Source organism: Hipposideros armiger, unplaced genomic scaffold, assembly GCF_001890085.2.
Source record: "Hipposideros armiger isolate ML-2016 unplaced genomic scaffold, ASM189008v1 scaffold_15, whole genome shotgun sequence".
Classification (NCBI taxonomy): domain Eukaryota; kingdom Metazoa; phylum Chordata; class Mammalia; order Chiroptera; family Hipposideridae; genus Hipposideros; species Hipposideros armiger.
This window is the reverse complement of record NW_017731365.1, coordinates 2,948,506-2,969,066: the sequence shown is the minus strand read 5'-3', so window position 1 is coordinate 2,969,066 and position 20,561 is coordinate 2,948,506. Positions and strand designations below refer to the sequence as shown.

Here is a 20,561-nt window from a genome sequence, read left to right as displayed (position 1 = left end):
CATCGTGAGGACCCATCTAATGCAGGGCCTCAAATATCAGTCCCCAGAAGCGGCCTTCTTTGCCGGACCCATTTAGACAAGGTACAGAACCTCCCTGGGCCTTGATTTCCTTCTGTGTCACATGGTGGTTATAACACCCTGTGAAATCATTTTACCTCTTAAAAGCCCAAAGCAAGGGGGTTTCTTACATGGGCGGTCAGGGGCAGAGGGGACGAGGTCTGTCCCTCCTGCCCACACCACTGACTGGGCTGTTGGCTGTGGCCATTACAAGCTGCTGCTGATGTGAAGAAGGAGAAGGTTCCAGTTAATCCTTTTTTCCCCAGCCATTATGGGGGCCTAGCACCCATGGGAAGAGCCAAGAACTGCCTTGGGCAGCCCCCACCTTCAGCCGCACTCCAGGCCCAGTAAGGGGCAGGGAAGAGCTGAAGCTGGCAGCTATCTAATGTGACATTAGCAGAACAGTGAGCTCAGGAGAAAGCAGTAGGGGGTGGGAGGAACCGACATCAGTTGTTCTTGCTTTTCCTCCCCTCCCAGGAACAATCCCTGCTCATAACCTCACATTCTAGAATCAGCCTTGTCTCTGTTGCTTTGCCTACCTGAGCCTCCACATTTGCCTTGGGCTCTGAGTCCCTCGCTACCACCTCCTGTCTTCTTATCTGTCATGTGGGTTCCTCCCGGCAGGACAGATAATGACTGGCCCTACTTGCCACCCTGCAGCCAATCTTCTTGCTTGTGATCCAGCCAGCTCCCAGCCACCCTGCAGCCTAGTAACTCCCCAGCTGCCCAGAATGTCTTTTCGTGCCCACCAAGTGTATGTGCCAGGCACGGTGTTCCGCCCTAGGCATTCAAAGACACTGACCCTGCTCTCAGGAGCTTAAGAGTTTCCTGTGCTCCCAGGGCATGACAAGGGACTGGGCCCTTGGTCTAACAAACAGAGTCGGGGCCCTCAGGGAGCTCAGAGCCAGGTCACCCCAAGGTGCTAAGGGAGGGCAGACTCCTGAGTGGGGTTTGGCTGCCTATTCACGGAGCCTAGGGAACCCTCCGCATCACTTCTCTCTGGTCTGATAGGCAAGTATCCGCCATCTCAGCGTCAGCCTGGCTGCCCCGTGGCTTCCTCCCACTCTGCCTCAGTTTCCTCAACTTCTTCCCAGCTCTGATGATCTCTCTGCTATGATCTATACAGCCCCTGGCCAGAAATCCATGAAAATGAGTACCTTGAGCGACCTTCCAGTTGGTGCTCTCAGCTGAAGCCACGTCCAGGGCCTCTGACCTCCTGTGAGTGGTGGTGAGGCACTTGGGAGTTGGAGCGCTTTCAGAAGTCTGAGGCTTGACACCTTTTTCCTTTCCACATGGTCTTACATCCAGGTCATCTCACTGGCGAAATCCGGCTGAGACGTTGCTGGCCAAGCTCTGTCTCTGCATGCTCTGACGTTAGGGCGCGTGCTCAGCTAGTGTGCTCAGTGCAAGCACCGGACTAGCAGCAGGGAGCAGGGGCCCCTCCACTTGTTCAGTGTGTGTTGCTGGAGCATTGAGCTGGCATACTGCCTACAGTTGTGTGATTGATTTCTCACTGCCTCCCTATCAAGCAGGCAGAGTGGCCCTCATACAGGTGAGAAAACCGAGGTTCAGGGATCCTGCCTAGGGCGACAGAGTCCCTAGAAAAGCCGTTATTGTCTTCTGACTGCAGAGCTCTGTTCAGCATCTTAACCAACTCTTCCCGCCCAATATCACATGAATGAAGGATCTAGGGGTGGTCACCTGAAGCACGTGATGGTTACTGGGCTACAAGTTTCAGAAGTGTTTTGTCATGGACAAGAAGGGACACGGCTGTTCTGCACTGTGGCCCAGAGCAGAACCAAGAGGCATGGGAGATTCTAGAAACAATCTGATAATATCTCCAGGAAACCCTTCCTTCTCAGGGCAGATCAGCATGGAAAGGCCTGTTGTGGGACCTCAGAGATTCTGTGATTCTGTGCCCCTGGCTTCTGTTGGAGGTGCAGTCCCTGGGCCATGAGAGGGAGGTATTCCTTGGTGGGGAAACCAGAGAGCTGTGAGCATCCTACTCGGGGGAAGCCAGACACTCCTGGGTACCAGGGAGCCCTGCAGAAAGACTGTTTTCAATCTCCCATAACTAAGGGGACCCCTTAGAGGGCTCCCACAGATGGTGGAGTGTATACCAGGTTGGAGGGCTGTGTGGGAGGTGGTATGAAGAGCACAGGCCCTGGAGCCGGCAGGCCTGGCTTCATATCCTGACTCCAGCCCTTCCTAGCTGTGTGACCTCGGGCAAGCTACCTAACCTCTGTGAGCTTCATGTTCCTCATAAAATGGAGATAATAGTACTCAACTTACATGGCTATTGAGAAGATTAAAAAACTCAATGTAAACCTATGTAACTTTACTAACAATTGTCACCCCAATAAACTTTCATTAAAAAAAGAAAATGGGAATAACCATAACTATGTACAGAAGAAGAAAAAAACTCAAGGTAAAGAGCTTAAATCAGCAAGCACTCAACACATTAATTAAACAGAAAACCACCATCCACAACAAAATGAGATCCAACACAGAGATCCCGGAGACCCAAATCCCTGCAAACTCCTACCTTGCTGGGAACACCTTAAGCTGCAGCCCTGAGGAGAAGAGGCCCCTGGGAACTCCCCTGGGTGCTGAGTCACCTGCCAATTCAGGTGGAAGCCTTTGTTTGGGTTGCTTTCTCCCCTCCCATCCCTGCCTGGCCAAGCTGGGCATAGACATTGTGGAGCTCGCTGTGAACCAGCAGCAGGCAGCAAACTGGGCAGGGCCCCAGCTCTGCCACTTAATAGCTGTGTGCCCTTGAGTGTCAGTCTTTTTTTTTTTAAGATTTTTATTGGGGAATTGGGGGGATGGGAACAGTGCTGGGGAATTGGGGGAAGGGGAACAGACAAGTTGCTGTCATTTTTGTTCTTCAATCTAGTTGGGGAGGATGTTGCTTCACTGGCCCAAGTTGGCACCGTCATTGCACTCTTCCCTGGTAAGGCAGATCAGTCGCCGGCTTCTGGACGGCTGCTCACTGTGGCTGCTGGCCGCTCACGCTGGCTGCTGGCTACATACGGTAGCCCATGGCAACCCACTGCCACAGGGGCTGCAGCCTACGCCGTCGCCGGCGACTCATGGCAACCCAGCTCCAGGTTGAGCTGTTGTTCAGCATCTTAGCTGTGGAGGGCAGTGTCACTGGCCCTCATATGTGGGATCCGAACCGGGGCCCTCTGGCCTCCCAAGCGAGTTCTTAACCATCGCGCCACTCGGCTGGCCCGAGTGTCAGTCTTTTCAGAGCCTCAGTTTCCTCATCCGTAAAGTGAGCAGAGGAGCATTTGTGCTGCTCTACTCCCATGGCTATGGGGAGGGTCAAATAGGGAAGTGCTTTATAAACTTGAGTAACATGCACATATGAGGAACTGTCCTGAGCTAGTGGTCTTCCGTTCCTTCTCCCAGAAGAGCGAGGGGGTAGGTACATTCCAGTTCCCAAACTCAGAGGGAGAAGTGGATCTGTCTTCAGGGCATTCAGTTGTGGGGTCTCTTTCCAACAGGTAGAAAGCACAGCCCAGTGTGGGCTCTCCTCACTCCTTTCCAGGCACTGCCTACCTTTCACTGCAGAGCTCTCACTGAAGGTTAGGGGCTCAGCATCCGTCAGCCTGGAGGTGGGGGCCGGCAAGTCTAGGCAGCCTCCTTTGAAAGCCCTGGGGCAGCAGGGTGACTGGAGCTCCTGATTGACTCAGCAGGAGTTCTAGAGAGCAGTTAGATGAAGTATACACACAGTCTTTGATAGAACAGTCAGCCCTGTTCCTGGGCATACATCCAGGGGCAGTGTCATACTAGCCCTAAGGACACATAGAGGCCACCTGGGTGTCCATCACTGGCAGAGTAGAGAGATAGAGTGTGGTGGGGACACGGGATCATGTTCTGGGCAACCGTGAAAAGCAAGCAGATCAGACGCACAGGAAGCCTCGTGGGTGGATTGTAAAATATGGCTTAGTCATCAGCACCGTTAGTAGAGGGCATGGATACCCTTCCCTACTGAAAGGAACCAGGACTTCCTGATGGCTGATTGCACGGCTGGGGCAGCTACGGCTCGAGATGAGCCTTATCGGAAAACAAGGAAATGTATCCAAAAAGTGCCAGGGGCAGGTTAAAAGTCACCGCAGCAAGATTGAAGGGGCTCCCACTGGCCAAATGTGGGACAATTTGAGCACCAAGATAATTAAATGCAATAATGAATTATAAACAATTAGAAACATAGGCATCCATGTTGATAATAAATAAATGAGAGAGAAGGGAAGCTGTTGCTGGGGCTGGAAAGTCATTTTGTAACCAACATAAAGAGCAGATCAGGCAAGAATCATCAGTGGATGTTAAATGTAGGGGTGCTGGATACTAAACTTTGATGAGGAGCAGGATATGTGCATGCTCTTTTATATTTTTTAATTTTATCGGGTAACAGTGCTTTTTTTCTGGGGCCCATCAGCTCCAAGTCAAGTCGTCCAGTCGCCATTTTCAGTCTAGTTGCAGGGGGCGCAGCCCACCATCCCATGTGGGAATCGAACCGGCAACCTTGGTGTTAAGAACCTTGGTGTTAAGAACCTGTGCTCTCACCAACTGAGCCATCTGGCCGCCCACCAGCAGCTCAGCTCAAATTGTTGTCTTCACTCTAGTTGTGGAAGGCGCAGCTCACTGGCCCACGTGGGAATCGAACTGGCAACCTTGTAGTTCAGAGCATGCGCTCTAACCAACTGAGCCACCCGGCCACCCACTGTGCATGCTTTTAAAGTGTGTCCCCACATTTTGTTCCTCCCTTCATCCATTGATGAACAGTTGGCTATTGCGAACAGTGCTGCCGTGAACATTTGTGCATAAGTATTTGAGGGCCTGTTTGCAATTCTTTCAGTTCTACTCAGGAGTGGAATTGCTGGGATAAATGGTAATTCTACGTTTACCTTTATTTTCTAGGATGCTTTTCTGCATGTGGTTGTAATGCCCTGGTGGGCCCCAAAGGCCCCTCACCGGGGGCTGGGCGCCAGGAGCTGAGCCCACGTGCGGTGGGTGATGGAGAGCTGCTCTGGCCTCCCAGGCAGATGAGTGTCAACATCTTCCTGTTCCATCATCCTTCTTGTCTGCCTGCTTGGCCCCGGGACCCCTAACCTGCCCCTCTCTCCCCAACAGATGTGCCCGTGGAGAAGCTGGCCGCCATGCCCGCCTTGCGCAGCATCAACCTCCGCCTCAACCCGCTGAACGCTGAGGTGCGCGTCATCGCCCCGCCACTCATCAAGTTTGACATGCTCATGTCTCCGGAGGGCGCTCGGGCCCCCCCACCTTAGACGTCTCTCCTCATGCCCACCCAGCAAGGGACAGAGGCCACCTGGCCTGGCACCCTGAGGGGAGGGAGTCCCATGGGCCCATGGGAGGCCAAGCTTTGGGGGCTGGGGGTGGGTGGGCCGAACAGCGCGTGGTGGGAAGGGGTGCAGCGGTCCAGGATAGATAGCTTAGAGCAGTAGTGGGTCCTGGAATGCCCAGGGGGAGAAGGCAAGGCAGAGGCTGGAGCCCAGACTCTGGGCACCCACAGCTTTTGTGCAAACTTGGGCAGACCCCCGCCCTCTCTGAGTCTTGTAATTTGGGGAGAGGGGTGGTGGTGGGGGGGGCCTTTACCACCTTTGGGCTCCTTGGAGGCCATTTAGGGAACACATGCCTCCAAGTTACCTTCCAATCCTCGGGTACCTTCTGAGCCCGTGGCTGAGGATCGCTGAGCATTTCCTGGCCCCTGTGGGTTGAGGCCTTGTTTCTCATGCTGAGAGCCAGTCACTGGCCCGAGAGGAATAGAAGACAACCTGCATCTATTTATTGCTTCCTAAGAACTGACCCAACTGAGGCCTTTCACAGTGCCCCAGCCTCAGCCCTGTGGGCCCCTGGATTGGCGGGAGACTGAACTAGGAGTCATGGGAAAGCTGCAGAGGGAGTATGGCCCAACGCTACAGCAGGGCTGACAATGTTTATATAGGAGCCCAAGGACCATCAAGCCAGGAAACTGGGCAGCAGATCAAGGTGGCTCTGTCTTTCCGGTGATTAAGAAACCTCTAGGGTAGGAAGTTCTGAGTGCTCCATCCCTCCCTCAGGAGTGACCAGGTGTGCCTGGCATCAACCCTTGAGCTGCAGAAGAGGTGGCGCAGAGAGAAACAAAGCCATTTGCACCTGTGCCACCCTCACCACAGTCTCCCCCTGGCAGCAATCTGGCTGCCTTGTCACTGTTCCACCTGCAGGCAGAAGGCACTGTGATGGACCGTTGGATTTGTAGCCGGCCAGCTCCCAGGCCACCCCCTAACTCCCTGATAACCTAGTCATTTCTAGGCCCTCAGCAGAGTCAAGGGTGTGGCCAGGCACTAGGGTGATCAACCATCCCTGTTTGCTCTGGACGTGGGACTTTTCAATGCTAACTCGGGGACAGCACCCAGCAAACAGAGACAACTGTCCCTCTGCCGGGAGATAGGCTGGGGCTCTTTCTTCCTGACAACACCTGTGGTTTGGAGAACCCCTGACCTCTTGATCCCGCAGGTATCTACCTGCCACCTTCTCACCTATGGAGCAAGCAGATCAGAGCCCACCTGGTCTGGACTTTTGTCTGTGGGAGACACATGAGGAGGCCCCAGGACTTGGCGCAAGCCAGGCCACCCAAATCCTACATCCGTGGACCAGTGGCCACTCTTCACTTTTAGAGTTAAGCTGTTAAGAGCTCAGACCACCGCTCAGAGCAGTCACCCTTTCTGAGAAAGCCTTTGTTCCTTTCCCCTTCCCAAGCCCTGAGGCTGCCGCTGCCCAGGCCTCCTGTCTCTTGGCAAGAAACTGACAGGTTGGTTGATCATTGGCACATTACCGAGCACTTGGTGTCCCAAGAGATGCCTCATTTATTCCGCTCATCTCCCAAGGCCTGGGTGGTCAAGCTCTGAGAGAAGTGTTTTCAAGGGGAGGAGACCAGACAAGATCTCTAGGGCTACTGAGTTCAGCTGGGGACAAGCAGGGGCTGTGGTTTAGCCCAGACTGGCCTGGCCCCATTCACCCTGTGTCCTGGAATGGGGTTTCTCCTTGTTGAAGAAGGGGTACACTTTCCTGATGTGCACAAAGGCATTTACGGCCAGAGCCTTGCAACTCAGTATGGTCTGTGGGCCAGCCGCATTGGCACCTATAGGAGCTTGTTAGAAACACAGGCCCCAAGGCCCCACCCTAGACCTCTAGAATCAGAACCTGCTCTCCAGAAGAGCCCCAGGTATTCGGACAAGCACTTTACCTTTTGAGAAGCAAGGGCCTGGGGTGGCCCTGGGGGTGTCCTGAGAGTGGAGGGTGAAGGTTCTCATCTTTCCCCCGACACCACCAGGGCTCAAGAGTCTGTGCCCGCCCCCCTCCCTAAAGCAGCCCCCAGAGACCCCTGGCCTCTTAGTTCTTTTCAGAGTCTGCGTGGCAATCCCAGCGAAGGCAGTGACTGGAAGTCACCAGGGGATGAGGGTTGGGTTTGCCTGGCCTTCTGGCTCTGCCTTTCTGGTTAACTCCACATGCCAAGCTGCTGCTTCCCCGGGTCCTCACTTCAGGCCCTTCCGAGGGGTTGCTCCTGGAAGCTGTTTTCTACTCTGCTTGGAGAGTTTGCCCTGGCCTCTCTGGGAAAGCTTGGGCAGCAGGGAAGCCCCAGATCAGAGCCCACAATGTGCGTGAGCCCTTAGCTTCAGTTGGCAATAAAGAATGCATTGGTTTCACCTGCCTGGTTGGTGTTTGATTCTCACTGCACAGGCCTCCTATAACCTGAGTGTCAAACCCACCCACCTGCAAAGAGGAGGGGCTGCCCTCTACCTGAAAGCTAGACTAGGATGATACTCAGTAGCGTCACAGATGGGCACAGGCACAGCCAAGAGGAATTGATGCATGCCCCAAAGCTGGGCTGCTGCTGAGCCATTAAATGTCAGCCCTGGGGAGACCCGGACACCTGGGAATGGGTGAAGGGACCTGCTGTCCCCGTTTTTCCCTTACTGATGCCAGAAATGACATCCTTAGTAATTCATTCCTCAGGGTCTGTGGTTCTCAAAGATGGGTCTCTGGACTAGCAGCACTGACATCACCAGGGAGCTGGTGAGACGTGCGACCTCTCAGTCCCACCCCAGACCCACAGAACCAGACGCTGGACTAGGGCCCAGCACTGTTTCAACAAGCCCTCCAGGTGTCCTGATGCAAGTTAGACACCCGCTCCTGGGTTCAAGGTTCAGGTCAGTTTTTATTTTCCAAATCTGAAAGGCCAACCTGAGTTTGCCTTGGGTTTTAGGCTGACACGCCATTATTTTTATTTAACAAACACACAGAGCTTAGTGGTACCAGGCAGTGTCTAACGTGTTAGAGATAGTAGCTTACTTAATCCTTTTAACAACCCTAGCTAGCTCTGTGAGTTGGACAAATCCCTTTTCCTCTCTGGTCCCATTTCCTGTCTGTAAAGTGAAAGGGCTACACAGGGAGAACCTGGCCGAGGTCAGACTTAGTCGGTGGGGCAACCGGGATTCAAATCTAAGCCTTTGGACCAGTGTCCACATCTCTTAGAATTGGTATCCAGGACCTGGGAAATTGTTTCTAAAAGGTCCCACGTAACCTGGAAGAGGCCGAGAGAGCTGCCCACTTTTCTCAAGAGGCTTCAACACCTTCCCAAAGACGTGTTCTTCAAGACGCCATGGAGATTGACCTGAACCCCGTTTTGAGCTAGCAGCCTTCACCATCACCTCACAGGGTGCAGGGCCCTAGCTAGAGAGCTGAATTTCCTCAGTGTGCCCCAAGCCCCTCCTCAGGAAGAAACTCCTTATTCTGGGTTCTCCAAAGGAAAAGATAAACGGCCAGAGTGAGAAAGTTCTGGTCCAGTCCTCTCCCATTTTATAGATGGCTGGAGTGACTTGCCCAAGGATGTGCAGGGAGCTTGTGGCAGAGTCCACACAAATGCCCAGGCTCCTTGGCTCCTGCCCCATGTTCCTCTGCAGCCCTTGATGAGTGTTGGAGTTTGGGAGCTTGTCTGCTTAGCAGTCCTTGCCTCTCCTCCTGGACCGTGCTGCCCTAGCTGTGCCCTGGGAATGATTCAGCCATTAGAACCCTCACGTGTCATTCATAAACACTGATAACAACTCTGATCTCCTTCCTTGGGCAGAGCTCACTAAGGAGCATTTTGAAGGAAGTGCTCCTCAGAGGCTGGCTGAGGAGAGGGAGTGGCACCTCCTGGCTCCCAGGAAGGGACTCTACCCTGGTCCAGGCCTCAGCCTCTCTGCAGATCCCTTGGCCTCCCTCTTCAAGGGGACAGTTCCTCCTCCTCCACCCCATTCCCACCACCAGACAGATGCTGGAAATGCTGGTAATGTGTCGGGAGTCTACTAACCAGGGACCATATTGCCACCAGGCTGAGACCCCCTTCCCCTTCCCTGTGGATTCTGAGCCTTTTCTAAATGGTGGCGCTGCCAGTGGCCTTCCTCACCCCTAAAGGCCTGCGTGCACTTCCAGCCAGGGAGAGAGAGACTGGGTCTCCCATTAGAGATGCTTGGCTTTTCCACCACGAGGGAGGAATCCCACCACAAGGGAGGTCACTCTGTGGCTTCATGTCAGTCCTCCCAGGCACCTACAACTCTCTCAGTCTTCTCAGAACACAGCTTCATCTCTGCTTAGAGGAGGAGTTCTCTGAGGGACCAGCACAGGCCTCTTGCATTCCACCTACACTCACTGAGGGCGTGGGACCAGGAAGGATGCCGGGTCATTAAACCTGCTTGGAAGGCAATCCTTCAGTCATACTACTGACCCCTTTGACCTCCTTCGCTGCCCCCCAGAAAGCCTGATTCCAAGAAGATCACCTTCTGCCTTCTCCCCCACTCTCTTTAGACCCTTTTCCAAGCAGGTGTCCTCATCGATTCCAGTGGCACAGGAGGCTCTTCTCCCTTCAAGGACCTTCTCAGTCCCACTGCCCTCCCGCCACCTGCTGATACCCAGCTTTTCAGATGGAAATCAGTTTCCAGGATGGTGGGGCTTTCTGTGAAAAGACTCCCTAGTCCACAGATGTTGGGGGTAGGATGGGTTGGGGAGAAGCTCCCCTGACGATGAGGGGCCAGGCCAAGGGCTTGGCCAGAATAGGAGCAGGAAGCCCTGAAGGGCAAGGAAGTGGTGTGGCTCCTCAAGATGGACAGGGGTTGCTTCTGTGCTCTGCATGGCTGCACCCATAGTTTCTCAGAAGCTCCAAGAGGGACAAGAACCATGAAGGCAGGCTGGGGTGGGGGGCAGCCGGGCCAATGCCCAAGGAGTCCAGAGGAATGTCCACCTCTTTCCTCCACTGTCCAGCTGTGCAGTATTGGATGAGGCATTGTTAGCCTCAGTGGCTTCACCTGACTAGGAGCAATGGTGCCCTATTTGTTGGAAGGGCTCTGGCCCCAAGGTTCGGGGCTGGGAAGTACCCCAGCCTCCAGTACTCCCAGGTCCGGTGAAGCTGGAAGAAGTCGTGATCTGAGATAGGGCATTACAGTGCCTCAGGATTCCTGGGAACCCCTTTGGGGTAAGGAGGGGAGTGAAAAGAGGCACATTTTAAAATCTGCATAGAGAGACCTTGACCCAATCTATCTGTTTGGCCTCTACCTATAACTTTGGGGGTAAGGAAGGTCACTCTATTATTGGCACTTGACTTTTAATCCTCACAGCAGCCTTGAAAAACAATCTTAAATCCCATTCTACAGATGGGGAAAATGAGGTTAGAGGATGTAAGTGACTCACACAGATAATAAATGATGGAGGAACAATTCAAGCCCAGGTCACTCTCTCCACGGCACTGCTCTGCCTGCCCCTCAAAGACTGGACACACTGAATTTGTTTTGTATGGTGCCACCTGTACCTGGGCATTGTACAAACAAACATTTTGACAGTGGAAGGTACAAGTCTATAGCAGAGGAGGCAGGAGGAAAAAAAGAGGCTCTGTGATCCAGACCCACTCAAATAAAAAAGATGGGGAATGGGGGTAATTGACCACACGCTTAAGTTAATGCACGAAAATGATGTGGCCACTAAGGAAAGAAGAAAGGGGTGGGGGGAGGAGAAAAAGCCCAAGGAGAAAATGACACTGGATTATTCAAAACCTAGTGCCCAGATAAATATAGCTCACATTTATTGAGCACTTACTATGTGCCAGGCACTATTGTAAGTGCTTTACTATATGGTAGATAGTATTATTATCTCTCTTTTGTACATCAGGGGAAATTGAGGCACAAAGAGGTTATATAACTTTCCTAGAAAGTCACACACACAATAAATGTCAATGCTAGGCTTTACAGACTTTTCAGCTGTGTTATGAACTCTTCATTGGTCAAGGGCGCTTGATATGACATGTCATAGTTCTGGGTCCTGCCAATATGAAGAACTTCAAGAACTGTGAGCACTTCCATAGGAAGATGGACTCAATACAGTAATGATACGAATAACTAACATTTATTGAGCACTTACTATGTGCCAGATACTATTCCAAGTGCTTTACAGAGAATAACTCCTTTAATCTTCACAACAACTCTAGGAGATAAATACTATTATTATCCCCAGTTTATAGTTGGGAAAAAGCAGGCAAGTCACAGGAAGAAAAAAAAAGCCCAGAGAAACTCCAGTCATCTGCCTGCAGAAAGGCGGACTTGAGAGGGTACCCGCCCCCCCCTCCTGCTCTCTGAAGGGCTACCCTGGGGCAAGAGAGAGTGATTTGAGGGCAGGAGTACCCACTGTTGGGCATTAGGATCAAGACACCTGCCCCAGGTCAGGGTAGACTCAGTGACCTCTAAGGCCATTCAAGCTCGGTGACTCTGCCAGGCACTCAGGGCAGAGGAAGAGCTAGAGGGAGAAGGAGATGACGAAGAAGCCTGATGTGACCCGTTTCCCCAGAGTCCCCCTGAAATCAACCCCTGACGTTCATTACAGGAAGGAATGGCCCATTTACTGTTTCACCTGCCTGGAACCTGAGATCTTCATTCACGTGATAAAAGTTGGTGGTGGTGGCTGTTGGGTGCCCCACAGGGGCTGGAATGGTGGAAGGGAGATGGCCTCCCACCCAGCTTAAGGGGACCATTTGTTGAGCATCTACTATGTGCTGGGTAGAAACTTCGACATCATCCCATTTGCCACCCTGGAAAACCATTTTACAAATGCAGAAACTGAGACTCAGGTGATGGTAAAACACTTGCCCAAGGGTAAACGCCTGGTGAGCGCATAGGGCCGGTTAATTCCAGAGTCACTGAGCATATATGGGACACGGTAGACCCTACTCTTCTCGGAGAGCTCAGAGCTAATAGGGCGCCCCCACTCCCCTCCTTTGGCCCTCCTGTGTGTTCACATCTGCCTCACATCCCCTTCTCAGGAGGGCCCCAGGGGCCTGGGCCCCAGGGGCCTGGTCACCAGGGTGGGTGACTGGGGGGTCAGGATGGGGTGGGCCAAGGATGAGGAATGGTATGCGGGGCACAGAGGAAAGGGTATGAAGTTATTGGACGTTGCTGCTGGGGTGCAGTGGGTAGTGGGGTGTGTCTCCCACTTGAGAGGGGTGCTCAGTCCCTACCACGGGATCTCCATCAGGGAGGCGAGTTCAAGACGTCCTCGCTTGGCAGGGCGCTGGGGCAGGGGGCGCTGCGGCGGGCAGAGGTGTGCGGGTGCCATGGCGACGACACCGCGCTGGCCCCCTCCTTCCGGTCCGCCCGAGAGGCGCTGGGCAGCGGGCTGTGGGCGGCAGAACCCCCCGGGCAGAAGCGCTGCGCGGGAGCCTTCAGCCCTGGCCGCTGGCAGACTGAATCTGAATCCCGAGGGAAGAGACCTGGCGACGGGCTGGGGCTGTGAGCGCATGCCCTCTGCCCGCCGGCGCGGGGCGCGGACTTGATCCGTGGGGCTCAGAAGCAGGGGCGCAGACCCCACAAGCCAGCGCCCGGAAGACTGCCCTTCTGTCCCTACCGGCTCTGATGGGCCGCTACCTCCCTCTTTCAGAGGCTGTCCCGGAGCAGGAGGGAGTGGGCAACATGGAGGGTGAGTGACCTGGGGGCTGGGACTGGGGATGGGCGTGGATGGGGTACTGACTCAGGAGCAGTGAGCCAAGGGGAAGTAAGGGTTGTCCGGAGCCAGATATCTTTGACTCTGTGTGTGTGTGTGTGTGTGTGTGTGTATGTGTGTGTACGCGCGTGACAGAGACAGAGACGCTGCAAGAGGGAGAAGACCCAGAGTTCAATGTTGCGTGTGTGTGTGTGTGTGTGTGTGTGTGTGTGTGTGTGTGTGTGTGTTTGCGCGTGCGAAACAGAGGCAGAGAGGAGAGAAAGACCTGGAGTACATCCGTGTCCGGTGAGCGTGTAGCACGCTCACATGTGCCTGGGCAGGGGATCATTTGAAATCAGGTGAGGACAGTTTGGCTATTAGCCTTAGGAACTGCAACCGATTTTGTCTGCTTGAACGGGAGGGAGTAGTGGGGGAGACGGAATTCTAGACCAGACCTCTTCCATGCAGAGAGAATGTCTCTCCTTGGGGGAAAAGAGAGAGCTGTGGACCTGACCTCCAGGATGTTAAGGGATAGTAGCCCCAGGCATAAGGCTGCTTGCTTTTAACCATACCAAGTGAGGGCCCAAGCCACTCTCACAGCCAGTGTGGGCAAGGGAAAGCGTATTTAGGTTAAGAAACTGGTAGACTGAGGGCTGGTCCACTGGCTCGCTGGCTGTCTTTGGAGTAGTGCCTAAACCTCTCTGGTGCCACTGGTGACCCATCTGTTGAATGGAGAAACTTACGTTCAGCTGGCTTCTCAGGATGGCTGTGAGGGTGACATAAACCAAGATGGGTTGAACAAATTCCTGCCAGGGAGAGCTGGCTGATGCAGGAGGTAATACAACCCTGAAATTCCAAGCAACTAACTGCGAACATTGCTGGCAAGAAAGAAAAGGGAGATCTTGTATGGCTGCACTTGTAGCTTTCCAGTGAGCTAAGGTTTGAAATCACACACAAGAGATGCAACGAGGATTGTATAACCCAAGATGGATCTGGAAGCTTGGCGGAATGTGTAAGAGGACATGTGCAAAGCGCTGTGACCAGAAACTGGGGGAAATTGGCAAAGACAAAGCAAAGAGCTTTCAAAGTATCAGTAAGGAGAACAAGAAGTCATCTGCTCAGGACTTGCGGCATGTGGTGTAATCTTAACACACAAGGGAAGGCAGGCAGAGCAATGCACAGGCAATTTTACTTCAAATGGTGGAGCATAAGGAGGAAATTGAAACTCAAAATAGGTGGTAAGAAGAAGGCATTCAAGCCACAAATAATCGAAGCCCAGACAAATGACATCCCAGAGACCTGGAGGCATTTGCAGATATAATCACTGCCTTAAAGGAAATTACAGAGAATGAAGGAAGTGCCAGAAAACTGAAGAAGGGAAAATTTCCTATTTTCAAAAAGGAGGGAAATATAGATTTTTAAAAAAAACCTCTAAACTGCTAAGATTAATATTGATCTCTATTAAAATTCCAGAATAAATTATGAAACCCATAGGAGACAATAAAGCAATCACACATCTCAGAATTTTTTCAAAGGAGGCCATCTTGTACACTTGCAAAGATATGTATGTGAGCATTTTCATCACAGTGCAAAACTGGAAACCATGTAGATGTCCACAAATTAAGTAAATTAAAGACCAGATACACCTGCAGTGGCATACTACACACATTCAGAACTGTGCTTAGGATTTTATTTACTGGCATGAAAATATTTTCACTGCCTACTGTGAGTAATCAAAAAAGAGTAGGGTTTAGAACACCTGTGTCGTATGACCCCTGTATGCAATATTACATGGCTTATAATTGTTTATATATGTAAGATCTATGCAGAGAGATGGTCATTTACATCTGTGTTTGGATTCTCCTGCTTCTGAAAGCATATCCTTAGACTAAGACTTGGGTACAAGGAGTTAATTTGGGAGGTGATGCCTAGAAGTGGGAGTCCAAAGAGTGAAATAGGACAGGGAAAAAAGGGGAGAAATAGGTGTTTTTATGAGCTGGTTTTAGCTGTGGGCAACTGGGGATTCTAGCCCTCTGAGAAGAGTGCAGAATGCATCTGAGATTTGCCCTACATGAGGTGGAGAGCTGACTGCTGTTTGCCCCTCTCTACTGGTTGAGGGTTGCCCCGCTCCTGCACTTGTAGGTGGCTCCTATTCATGGTTTCAGAATAAGCAGAGAGAGCCCTGGGTGCAGGCTTGATGGAGTGTGGAAGTACAAGGACCTGTCCAGCCCAGTTAGAATCACTGGGCTGAGGGAATGCAGCAGGAAGCATCACAAATGCATTGGCCACAGGTATTGTTTTATAATAAGCTCATCATTTTATGATAAGCACATGATTTTTTTATAAAAACAAAATTTTTCGAAGAGAAGGAAAATAATGTAGTGCTCATTGGGAGCCAATATTAGTGCTCACTAAGAACAGATCAGGCTAAACCTACCAGGTCTCTTTCAGACTGAGTTTCTGAGAGGTAAAAAGATGAATTATGGGAAATCAGCAGGACACTGCAGAGACCTCCCGTGAAAGCCCAGTGAACTGGTGGAGAGATGCGGGAAGGGGGCTGTAGGACTGACAATGGGCTTTCATTAAAGCTTAAAGGCAGTCTAGAAGTCCCTTGAGCTCTGACTTTGGCATTACATTAAAGAATTTCCAAGAAAAATAAAAGACATGCTTATCAAATCTGTGACTAAGAGCCATAGCACCATACAGAGGCAGGTTCAAGATTTCAGGTTATCTCACTGGAATACTGAATGGAAACCAAGATCGAAACCAAGAAAATGAAATGTAAATATAAGTGAAATGTGAAGTCATGAATTTAGGTAAAAAAAATCAATTGCATACATTTCAAAATGGGGGAGGTATGGCTTATATTCTTGAGGGAAATTACTGGTGTGCAGGGGGTGGTAAAATAGACTGAAAGTGAGATGGACCTGGAAGCCCTCTCACTGAAGAGACCCTGGGATGTTTGGGGTGGGAAAAAGGCAGGGAGGGGGTGATGATACTGGGGACAGGGGCTCATTCTTGTTCTGTGTGGCTCCATGGGACAGGTGGGGGCAAGTTGTAGTAAGATAATTCAACTCGACATCATGAAGAACATTCTGTCACTTAGAGCTGGCCTAGAAGTTGTCTCCTCACCAGTTATTATCCAGCTTGAACACGGAGAAAGAAAGGAGAATTTTGGGGTGCCTGGATCAAAAATATGTCTTGGAAGGTATCTGAGGGCCAAGAAACCTTCTCCCGATACCTATTGACAGCCACTGCCATCTGCAGAGGTTCTTGCAGGGTTACTGGGGCAGCCAGGCCGTCACCTCATTAGGACTTCCCCGAGTTGGCCTTGGCTGTGGTGTTGTGCTGTGTGGTAAGGCAGCAGAGGACAGCAAGTCAGATCCACTCTGCACCCCACTCCCAGCCTGACTCCAGTCTAGTAGCTTCCTTGGAGCCTCTGGCAGCCTCCACAGCTACTGTCGAGCCTCAAAGCTCTGTGGCAGAGGGAGGACCATAAGCTGGAAGGATGTACGTTCACACTGGCTAGAGGTGGGTGTGTTGTGGAAAAGCAGCCCAAGCAGAGGAAGTAAGTCACTGGAGAAAGGAGGTAGTGAAGAGTAAGCCAACTGGTCTCCCTCCAGCCCAGGACACAGAAGCATTCTGGAGGTCCAGGTGGATTCAGCCTTTCCATGCCCATGGAAATGCTGCCAGAGTCACTGTGCCCTGTTTTGTTTTTTTCTTTTTCCTTGTTTTCTTCTATGAAGCATTTCATCCCCCTGGAGCTGCCTATCCAGTCGGGGAGGTAAGCAGGGAGACAGCATTACCCCACCCTGCCCCATTTAACAGATAATAAAACTGATCTTAGGAGGTGCAGCTCGCCCTGGCTTGAACTACAGCAGGTCTGCTGGCTCTTTCTGCATGAACATCCCCTGTGGACAAACACTGCTAATATGTTTTATTTTGTTGTTGTTGTTTTTGTCATTCGTGTACACACACACACACACACACACACACACTTTTATTTAGAATGCAGACTTATGATCTATGTGCATACTATTTTGTAACCATTACAACTGATGGTCAGTACTTCCCCACACCATTAGATCTCATCCTGTTCCTTAGGAAAAATCCCTAGAAGTGGAAAGGCTGGTTCTGGTCGCAGGTCCCTTATCAGGGCACTGGATGGATGTGCCCCAATTACAAGGCTGAGCTGGTTTGTGCTCTTCCCCCACTCGACACCCCATAGTGTACAGCCGTACTTGGCCTTCACTGAGCACTTTGAATCTCTGACAATTTGATTGATGAAAAGGTTACCCCAATGTTCTTTTAAAATTGCATTTCTTTGATTACAAATGAATTTAAACTTTTTGTTTCATGTGTTCTTCAGCCATTTGTACTATTTTGTGCTTTGTGCTTCCAACAGCCCCTTGTGTTATGTCCTTCGACGGGCCCACAGTGCCCCTGGGCACAGACCCCAGGCCACATTCACCCAGGAGGCTCTCAGGCAGCGAGTGTTGAATGGTGAACCTCAGGTTTCTAGTGTGGGGCTGGACTCCCGAGTGGTACCAAGACAGATAAGCAGGTGGCGATAATGATGAAGTTACTAGTGGGAGGGCTGTGAACTCAGGGAGATACCCAGATGATTCTGTGCTCAGGGCATTCATTTTGGTGGTGTTGTCTTTCTCACACATCAGGCATTGCAGGGAGACCCACACCAAGGATATTATAAAAATACTGTCTTCCCATCCATTGTGTGGTTTAATACTGTCAGTACCGCTGCTACTGAGCTAATATATTAAGTGTCATGTGTCCGGCGTTCTTCAAGTTCTTTTCATACATTATCTCATCAACTTCTCACCACAACCCCTTTTTAAGTAAGTGTGAACTTTTCTCCACTTTACCAGTGAGGACTCTGGTTTCCAGAGAGGTACATGACCTACCTTAGGTTGTAGCCAGGAGTTGCGTGTTTCCATTTTAAAGATGAGAATGCTGAGTCCCACAGAGATGAGGAGGTATCTTAGTCAGCTCAGGCTGCTATAACAGAATACCACAGACTGGGTGGCTTACGAAGAACAGAGATTTTTTGCTCACAGTTCTGGAGGCTGTGACAGTCCAACATCAAGGTACCAACAGATTTGGTGTCTGGTGAGAGCGTCTTCCTGGTTCATATATGACCATCATTTTGCTGAGTCCTCACATGGCAGAAGGGACAAGGGAGCTCTTAGAGGCTTCTTTTATAAGGGCACTAATCCCATTCATGAGAGCTCTGCCCTCAAGACCTAATTACCTCCCAAAGGCCTCTCCTCCAAATCCTATCACTTTGGGGATTAGGTTTCAACATATGAATTTTGAGGTGACACAAACATTCAGTCACCTAGGAGAAGGAAGAAAATAGGTCTGGGACTTCCCAGTCTGTGTGTATCCACTACCTCCAGGGACTTTGGTCCAAGTCCTTTAGTTCTGGGAGTCTCAAACTGGAGTGCATATTAGCATCACCTATAAGATACATTAAGACAGAGATATAGCTGGGTTTCTGGTTCCCGAAATCAGGGGTGAATCCTGAGAATTTGCAATTCTAACAAGTTGCAGGGCATGCTGCTGATTGGGGACCACACTGAGAACCAGTACACCCCCATCTTCTCTTCAGCCTTCCGTGTTCAGTGGCCCAGGGCTTGGTCTCTGAGATCACCGAGTGCCCTGGAGGGAAACATTATTATATCCTGAGACCTCCAGGAAGCTCCCCCAGTAGGGGAATGGCTTAATTAGGCTCAGCAGATGAAATTTTCACAGGCTGTAATGTATCCACAAGGGTACCTGGCAGATCCCAGAAAGGACAAGTCCAGGGTGTTAATGAGGCCTCCTGCTGCTGGCCTGGAGCCTATGTCGGGCGGAAGGCCAGCCTGCCTCCACCCCATCTCACCCCAGCCCAGGGGAGTTGCCAGGAATAGGAAGTTTTTCCTCCTTTAGAAAGATGAGTCTATAATTCTGGAAACTGGCCTAAGTGTAGAGATTGATGCTCAGGCTTAACCGAGGGTCTAGAGATGGGTAAGGTTATTCCCAGACACCTGCCAAGGACAGACTTTGGAATATGAGCTCACTAAACAATTCCTGAGGCTGACTGAAAGGCAGTGGGGGAAACATACTGGAGTCTAGCCAGGCAGTTTCTAGCAATTTCTTCAACCCATTCACACCCACCGAGTTCCCCCAGTCATGGGGACTGATTCAGAGTTGATTTTGAGGCTCAGCAAAGGTGAGCTGCCTGGGAAGGCTCCCAATAGACTCTGTGATGGGGATTCTTTCTAGAGGACCGTGGAGAAGGCCTTCTAACATCAGCAATGCTAGTTTTGAGCAGCACCCTGTTACCTGGTGTCCGGATCACCTTTCTTTTTCCTCTTCATACAAATATTTATTCATTCAACAACTGTTTATCAAACCATTTCCTATGGGCAGCCATTGACAAGAGGCTGGGGAGATGGCTGCCAACATGATAGTGAAGATCCCTGCTCTCTAGGAGCTGACTTTCTAGGGGGGTGGGGAAAACAATAAGCCTGAAAACAAATAAAATATTGACAAATTGAAGAAAATAAACATGATGCTGTGAGAGATGATAGTGGGGCACCTATTTTAAGTCGAGCCATCAGGTCAGTCTTCTCTGAGAAGACAACATTTAAGCTGGGAGCTAAAAGAAGGAAAGAGGAAGAAGGAATAAGAAGAGAAAAAGGCCTTGAGGCTGGAAAAAGCAACAGTGTGTAGGAGCCATCAAGATAGCCAGAGCATAATGAGGAGATTGGCAGGGAGTGAGGCCAGAGCGAGGGCAAGCAAGAGTCAGACAATGCAGTAAAGAGGCTGGATTATATCTGAGATGCAATGAGGGGTCTAGGCAATAATCATTAGTGGCTGCTACTGCTGAAAACATTGGTGAAAGTTGATAGGAAACTTGATAGTGGAGGGATCAGGCTGACATCTCTTGAGCCCACTGATCAAGCTTAGCATAGAAAAAAAGACCCCCAGATTGCAAATTGGTGTGGCCATTATGCAACACGGTATGGAGGTCCCTCAAAAAATTAAAAAGAGAACTATCTTATGACCTAGCAACTCTACTTCTGGATATTTATCTGAAGAATTTCAAAACCCTAATTTGAAAAGATATATGCTCCCCTATGTTCACTGCAGCGTTTACAAGCCAAGATATGGAAGCAGCCTTAGTGTTCATTAATAGACAATTGGATAAAGAAGATGTGATATATTTATATATAAATTATATATAAATAGTGCAATGGAATATTACTCTGCCATAAAAAAGGATAAAATATTAACATTTATGACAACATGGAGGGACCTGAATGGTATTGTGCTAAGTGAAATAAGTCAAACAGAGAAAGACAAATACCATACGATCTCACTTACATGTGGCATCTAAAGAACAAAATAAATAAGCAAACAAACTCATAGATGCAGGGAACAAGCTGATGGTTACCTGATGGGAGGGGGGTTGGGGATTGGGGTGAAAAAGGTGA

General features: G+C 50.7%; 2 protein-coding genes across 3 annotated transcripts in view; both read left to right on the top strand.

Moving 5' to 3' along the window:
* Nucleotides 1-5,351, top strand: part of LRRC20 (leucine rich repeat containing 20) — an 85,622-nt gene extending 80,271 nt beyond the window's left edge. The window contains exon 3 of the mRNA XM_019624572.1: nucleotides 5,197-5,351. Within this exon, the coding sequence (XP_019480117.1) occupies nucleotides 5,197-5,351 (155 nt within the window). The remainder of the gene's footprint in view (nucleotides 1-5,196) is intronic.
* The window catches only part of NPFFR1 (neuropeptide FF receptor 1), a 28,649-nt gene continuing 13,199 nt past the window's right edge, over nucleotides 5,112-20,561 (top strand). Inside the window, exons 1-2 of one of the 2 annotated variants that reach the window (XM_019626481.1) lie at nucleotides 5,226-5,273; nucleotides 13,021-13,059. In XM_019626481.1, coding sequence (XP_019482026.1) covers nucleotides 13,053-13,059 — 7 coding nt within the window. In that variant the 5' untranslated portion in view covers nucleotides 5,226-5,273; nucleotides 13,021-13,052. Of the gene's footprint in view, nucleotides 5,274-13,020; nucleotides 13,060-20,561 lie in introns of both variants that reach the window. The other variant, XM_019626483.1, reaches the window with a different exon arrangement.